A 7,517-nucleotide genomic window follows, 5' to 3' on the forward strand; every position below is an offset into this window, starting at 1 on the left:
CTATCCTAAGCCACGGTTGTTTATGCAACCTTAAGATCGAAATAATATACCCAAGCCTCATCCACTGTTAGAATTTTATTAAACCTCCTTTCATCTGCATTTATTCTTACAGAATTGAAGAAGTGCGCCCTTTTGGCATTTGCTTTCTGGTCAAAATATAGAGTACCCTTACAACGCATCTTTATGAAGGACCAGATTTCCTTCCTACTTGGAACGGTTCAGTGCTTACGATAAAATAACACCAGTGTATACCAGCATGGTGTGTCAAAAAGGCTTTTAACTCTGCTATAAAGAACAATAAGTGCTTTGCCAGGTCTTAGGATGTTACCGTATGAGCTACAGTCATTGCTCCAAATAAGGTATTAAAAGAACAAAAAAAAAATATATACAATGACGTGAGAAAAAGAAGTTTATGAAATTTTGAAATTTTAATGACACCTGTTTTGTGTAATTTACTACTGAAAACCTGGTTTCGTGTGTCATACATTGCCAATTAAACTTTATGCTCCTCATAAATATTTTCTAAATGTTGTTATCTTACAGGGCTGAACTACAATTGTCTAAAAAGTGGCAACGATAAATAAATTACTTATCGCAACTGTGGATGATCTTTAGACCCGGAATATATATATAATATAACATGGATATACACAAACAAAAAAGACACTAAAGCTTGCATCATGAAGTAAAACCTTCTTGTTTTAGAGAAAACTAGAGCTATCACTAAAGGTGATGAATGTATCCCCCTCATGCACTGACACAGTACATTGCAATTTGACACAAACAAGATTGCATAATTATGTGGACTGTATGAATACAGACTGTATGTATAAAGTATAGTAACAAAAAACAAAGTCCCATAACTATGCAGAATATTTATCTAAAAGAACGTAACATGTACTATGCACAATTAGGGTTGGTACTGATCACTTGTGTGAAGTTTCATTAAATTATGTGCAAGGGTTCGGATGATTAGGCGCGCACAAGATTGCATATGCAGACTCTGCAATTTTTGTTGTTGAAAGAACCTAACATGCCCCATGCACAACTACTGTTGTTACTGATCACTTGTGTGAAGTTTCATTAAATTGTGTCAAGGGGATAAGAAGAGATAGTGCGCACAAGATTGTGTCTATGTATATAGTATAGTAACAATAAAACAAAGTCTCGTAACTCTGCAATTTTTTTTTCTGAAAGAACCTAACATGCCCCATGCACAACTACTGTTGTTACTGATCACTTTTGTGAAGTTTCATTAAAATGTGTCAAGGGGGTGAGGAGAGATAGAGCGCACAAGATTGTGTCTATGTATATAGTATAGTAACAAAAAACAAAGTCCCGTAACTCTGCATTTTTTTTTCTGAAAGAACCTAACATGCCCCATGCACAACTACTGTTGTTACTGATCACTTGTGTGAAGTTTCATTAAATTGTGTCAAGGGGATGAGGAGAGATGGAGCGCACAAGATTGTTTCTACGGACAGACCTACATACAGACAGACAGACAGACAGACAGACAACCTGAAACCAGTATACCCCCCCCCCCTTACAACTTTGTTGTCGTGGGGTACAAAAACGAAACACAGGCAACATTTACACAAACAGGAAAAAGACAAAAAAAGCTTGCATCATGAATTCAAACCTTCTTGTTTTAGAGAGAAAAAAAACGAAATACAGGCAACATTTACACAAGCAGGAAAAAGACACTAAAGCTAATTGCATCATGAATTCAAACCTTCTTGTTTTAGAGAAAAACAAGAGATATTCATAAGACAGCCAAGCTCGACTACTCGAAATATTGTCCCAGAAGCAGGAAATATTACCCAAAAAGGTGAAATATCAAAAGAGTTTAAGTTCAAAAGGGGAAATTATTTGACCAAAATGAAAGTCAGAGTTATGGGACTTGCTGCTATCAACTAGTTTTATAACCCCGAAGACACATGTGAAGTTTCAGTTCAATATCTGCATTAGTTTTGGAGATAGTAACTTGCATGTAAAACTTAAACCAGAACTTTCTAAGTCCAAAAGGGGGCATAATTTGCCCAAAATACATGTCAGAGTTATGGGACTTGACCCAGTGAGGTTGGTAATTGATCTAGAAAAAGAAAAAATAAGTTTCAAATCTATATGCCTTTTAGTAATAGCTGTCTGTACTTGCACACAAAACTTTAACGAGGATTTTCTAAGACCAAAAGGGGGCATTATTTGCCTAAAATACATGTCAGAGTTATGGGACTTGACCCAGTGAGGTTGGTAATTGATCTAGAAAAAGAAAAAATAAGTTTCAAATCTATATGCCTTTTAGTACTAGCTGTATGTACTTGCATGCAAAACTTTAACCAGGATTTTCTAAGTTCAAAAGGGGACATAATTTGGCCAAAATGAAGGTCAGAGTTATGGGACTTGCTGCTATCAACTAGTTTTATAACCCCGAAGACACATGTGAAGTTTCAGTTCAATATCTGCATTAGTTTTGGAGATAGTAACTTGCATGTAAAACTTAAACCAGAACTTTCTAAGTCCAAAAGGGGGCATAATTTGCCCAAAATACATGTCAGAGTTATGGGACTTGACCCAGTGAGGTTGGTAATTGATCTAGAAAAAGAAAAAATAAGTTTCAAATCTATATGCCTTTTAGTAATAGCTGTCTGTACTTGCACACAAAACTTTAACGAGGATTTTCTAAGACCAAAAGGGGGCATTATTTGCCTAAAATACATGTCAGAGTTATGGGACTTGACCCAGTGAGGTTGGTAATTGATCTAGAAAAAGAAAAAATAAGTTTCAAATCTATATGCCTTTTAGTACTAGCTGTATGTACTTGCATGCAAAACTTTAACCAGGATTTTCTAAGTTCAAAAGGGGACATAATTTGGCCAAAATGAAGGTCAGAGTTATGGGACTTGGTGCTATCAACTAGTTTTATAATCCCGAAGACACATGTGAATTTTAAATTCAATATCTGCATTAGTTTTGGAGATAGTAACTTGCATGTCAAACTTAAACCAGAATTTTCTAAGTCCAAAAGGGGGCATAATTTGCTCAAAATACATGTCAGAGTTATGGGACTTAACCTAGTGAGGTTGGTAATTGACATAGAAAAAGAAAAAATAAGTTTCAAAGCTATATGCCTTTAAATGATAGCTGTATGTACTTGCATACAAAAAATTAACCAAGGTGTGACGCCGACGCTGACGCCGACGCCAGGGAGAGTAGAATAGCTAGACTATTCTTCGAATAGCTGATCTAATAAACGAAACGCAGGCAACATTTACACAAACAGGAAAAAGACAACTAAAGCTTACATCATGAATTCAAACCTTCTTGTTTTAGAGAAAAAAAACGAAACACAGGCAACATTTCCACAAACAGCAAAAAGACAACTAAAGCTTACATCATGAATTCAAACCTTCTTATTTTAGAGAAAAAAAACGCAACGCAGGCAACATTTACACAAACAGGAAAAAGACAACTAACGCTTACATCATGAACTCAAACCTTCTTGTTTTAGAGAAAAAAACGAAACACAGGCAACATTTACACAAACAGGAAAAAGACACTAAAGCTTACATCATGAATTCAAACCTTCTTGTTTTAGAGAACAAAAAAACGAAACACAGGCAACATTTACACAAACAGGAAAAAGACACTAAAGCTTAATTGCATCATGAATTCAAACCTTCTTCTTTTAGAGAGAGAAAAAACGTAACATAGGCAACATTTACACAAACAGGAAAAAGACAACTAAAGCTTACCTCATGAATTCAAACCTTCTTGTTTTAGAGAAAAAAACGAAACACAGGCAACATTTACACAAACAGGAAAAAGACAACTAAAGCTTACATCATGAATTCAAACCTTCTTGTTTTAGAAGAAAAAAACGAAACACAGGCAACATTTACACAAACAGGAAAAAGACACTAAAGCTTAATTGCATCATGAATTCAAACCTTCTTCTTTTAGAGAGAGAAAAAACGAAACACAGGCAACATTTACACAAACAGGAAAAAGACAACTAAAGCTTACATCATGAATTCAAACCTTCTTGTTTTAGAGAAAAAAACGAAACACAGGCAACATTTACACAAACAGGAAAAAGACAACTAAACCTTACATCATGAATTACAACCTTCTTGTTTTAGAGAAAAAAAACGAAACACAGGCAACATTTACACAAACAGGAAAAAGACAACTAAAGCTTACATCATGAATTACAACCTTCTTGTTTTAGAGAAAAAAACGAAACAAAGGCAAAATTTACACAAACAGGAAAAAGACACTAAAGCTTGCATCATGAATTAAACCTTCTTGTTTTAGAGAAAAAAAACGAAACACAGGCAACAAAATTTTGATAAACTGAAAATGTGGCACATAAGATTTTTTCCCTATAAATTCAGATTTACAGGAAAATGTATTCATTTATTATTATCATCTATTATTAATTTCAATTCATAAACATACTTGTTCTTTTTTAATATAATTCTAAAGGATTCAGTATTTCAAATTTCGAAAGATTATGTAAGTTCTCTATCAATATTTAATAACAAAAAGTTTGACTATTTTTACTGATTCTGTCATACAAAACTTATGAAAAACACCGCTCTAAAAAACAATTTCAATGAAATGTGTTGCTTCAAGTGCATATATTTTGGAATGTATAGGTTTTTCCATCTGATAGAGACAGATATTTGCATTTTCTGACCAGGCATAAAATTGCAACCGTATGTGAATGTGTAGATTTTTTTCCATCTTAAGAAATCACAGATTTCTTGATAACATGCATAATCTACAATCTCATACTAAAGTACATATTTTTCTAAATGGATCCTCTATACTACACGTCATATTTCTCTCCAGTATGTTTTTCAGTTTCATGTGTCTTCAAACTACTCTTTGTATTGCATGTGTAATCACAAACATTACATTTATAGTGATTCTTTCGTATGTGTTTCCTAAAAACATGCTTCTTTAGACTTGTGCTTAAATGACTTGCAAAATCACAGTCATCACATTTAAATGGTTTCTCTCCAGTGTGTAATTTCATATGTAGCTTCAGTTGACGATTTGTACGGCTTGCATAATCACAAAGTTCGCATTTAAAACACTTCTCTCCTAAATGTGTTCTGATATGCTTCTTAAGAGAACGACCTATATTACAAGCAAAATCACAAACATCACATTTATAGTGTTTCTCCCCAGTATGTTTCTGAATAATATGTCTCTTCAGATTGGTTCTCGAATTACAAGCAAAATCACAAAAATTACATTTAAAGGGTTTTTCTCCTGTATGTCGCCACACATGTTTCCTCAGCACAGAGCTACTGTGAGTTGCATAATCACAAATATTACATTTTAAACGTTTCTCTCCAGTATGTGTTGCCATATGTATCTTCAGAGAATTGCTATGACTACATGCATAATCGCAAACATTACAGTGATATGGTTTCTCTCCTGTATGTATTCTCTTATGGTCAATCAGACGTTTGCGTGAAGCGCATGCATAAGCACAAATATTACATTTATAGCCTTTCTCTCCTGTGTGTATTTTCATATGATTCTTCAGACCAGAGCCTGCTCTGCTTGCATAATCACAAACATCACATTTGAAGGGTTTCTCATTTGTGTGTATTCTCATGTGTGTCTTCAGACCACCGCTTTGTTTAGATGTATAATCACAGACATCACACTTAAAAGGCTTCTCTCCAGTGTGCGTTCTCTTATGCATGTTCAGACTACTGCTTGTATAACATGCAAAATCACAAACATCACATTTGAAAGGTTTATCATTTGTGTGTATTATCCTATGTTTGCTCAGATTACTGAATGAAGAACTTACATAATCACAAACATCACATTTATAACATTTCTCTCTTGTATGTTTTCTCATATGTGTCTTTAGAAAACCTATTCTATCACATGCATAGTCACACACAAAACATTTAAAACTTTTCTCACCAGTATGCTTTTTAATATGACTTTTCAGACCACCGCTTGAAGAAAATGCAAAATCGCAAACATCACATTTATAGCATTTCTCCCCAGTGTGTCTTTCCTTATGTATTTTCATGTAAGTGCTTGAATTACATACATAATCACATACATCACATTTAAGGTGTTTTTCTCCTGTGTGTACTGTCATGTGATTCTTCAGATTGTTCCTTGCAGTAAAAGCACGATCACAAACATCACACTTGAACGGTTTCTCTCCTGTGTGAACTCTCTTATGTATCTTCAGATCAGTTCTTCCAAAACATGCATAATTGCATTCATCACATTTAAAAGGTTTCTCACCAGTATGTATTTTCATATGTACTTTCAGGTACCTGTTTGAATAACATATATAATCGCATTCATCACAATTATATGTTTTCTCTCCTAAATGACTTGCTACATGTGACTTCAGATAATCGCTTGATTTACATGCATAATCACAAACATTACATCTAAATGGTTTCTCTCCTGTATGCTTTGTCATATGTTTCTTTAAATAAGTACTGTCATTACATGCATAATCACAAACATCACATATAAAACGTTTCTCTCCCGAGTGTGTTTTTATGTGTTGTTTCAGATTTGTGATATCACGGAATGCACGATCACAAATATCACATTTAAAGTTTTTCTCTGCTGTGTGTGTTTTTAGGTGTCGTTTCATAGTTTTGATAGCACTAAACGCACGACCACACGTGTTACATTTAAAGGGCTTCTCTCCTCTGTGTGTTTTCATGTGTTCTTTAAAATATCTGATAGCATTAAATGCCTGCTTACAAATACCGCATTTAAATACCTTCTGTTTTGTTTGTTTTCTTGTTTGTGTCGTCAGATTACTGCTCGAATTAAATGAATATTCACTATCATCATATTTTAAAAGTTTCTCTTCTGTATGCATTCTCACATGTTCCTTCAGATTACTGCTTTTATTACATACATAATCACTGACATCACAGTTTAAACTGTTCTCCCCTATATGTATTGCTGTATGTGTCTCCAGATCACCGATGGTAGTACATGCATAGTCACACAGATCACATTTAAAGTGTTCGTCTTCTATATACCCACTCATATCTGTCTTCTGCTCATCGTTCTCAATAGTATTACAAGAAGTGTCAGTCTTGCATAAGTTCTTCTCAATGACCTGAAACATTTTTATGTTCAGACCGCGTTCCTCAACTTGATCCAGTGTTCTTCTACTGAAGCTGACTTCTATAAAATATCATTCTATGTGATCTGTTGATCTGTATAAAACTGCAAAGATAAAATATTACAGAAAAATAAACACATCACAGTTGACCTAAACCCGAGAACAGTAATCATCAAGTAGGAAGCAAACAAAAAAAAATGCTTTTGAATTTCTCTATTTTACATTCGGCGGGGCGACTTGTGGCGTTGAGACATAACAACGTTCGGCGTAGTGGCATTTGGTGGGGTGACGTTTGCGGGGCGCCATAATTACGTTTCATTGTGTCATCGTGTAACTGCGTCGCTGCAACAAAACGACATTATACAAATATCATATG

General features: G+C 34.4%; 1 protein-coding gene across 1 annotated transcript; it reads right to left on the reverse strand.

Moving 5' to 3' along the window:
• Positions 1-62: 62 nt before the first annotated feature.
• LOC123534737 (zinc finger protein 91-like) lies at positions 63-7,239 on the reverse strand. The gene has a single exon (XM_045317129.2). It carries the CDS (start codon positions 7,142-7,144, stop codon positions 4,835-4,837), a length of 2,310 nt encoding a protein of 769 aa, XP_045173064.1. The 5' UTR covers positions 7,145-7,239; the 3' UTR covers positions 63-4,834.
• Between the last annotated feature and the right edge of the window lie 278 nt (positions 7,240-7,517).

Source organism: Mercenaria mercenaria, chromosome 12 (assembly GCF_021730395.1).
Source record: "Mercenaria mercenaria strain notata chromosome 12, MADL_Memer_1, whole genome shotgun sequence".
Taxonomy (NCBI): Eukaryota; Metazoa; Mollusca; class Bivalvia; order Venerida; family Veneridae; genus Mercenaria; species Mercenaria mercenaria.

Coding starts and splice junctions, on each gene's coding strand:
- LOC123534737 (XM_045317129.2), bottom strand. CDS start 7,144: ATGTTTCAGGTCATTGAGAAGAACTTATGCAAGACTGACACTTCTTGT.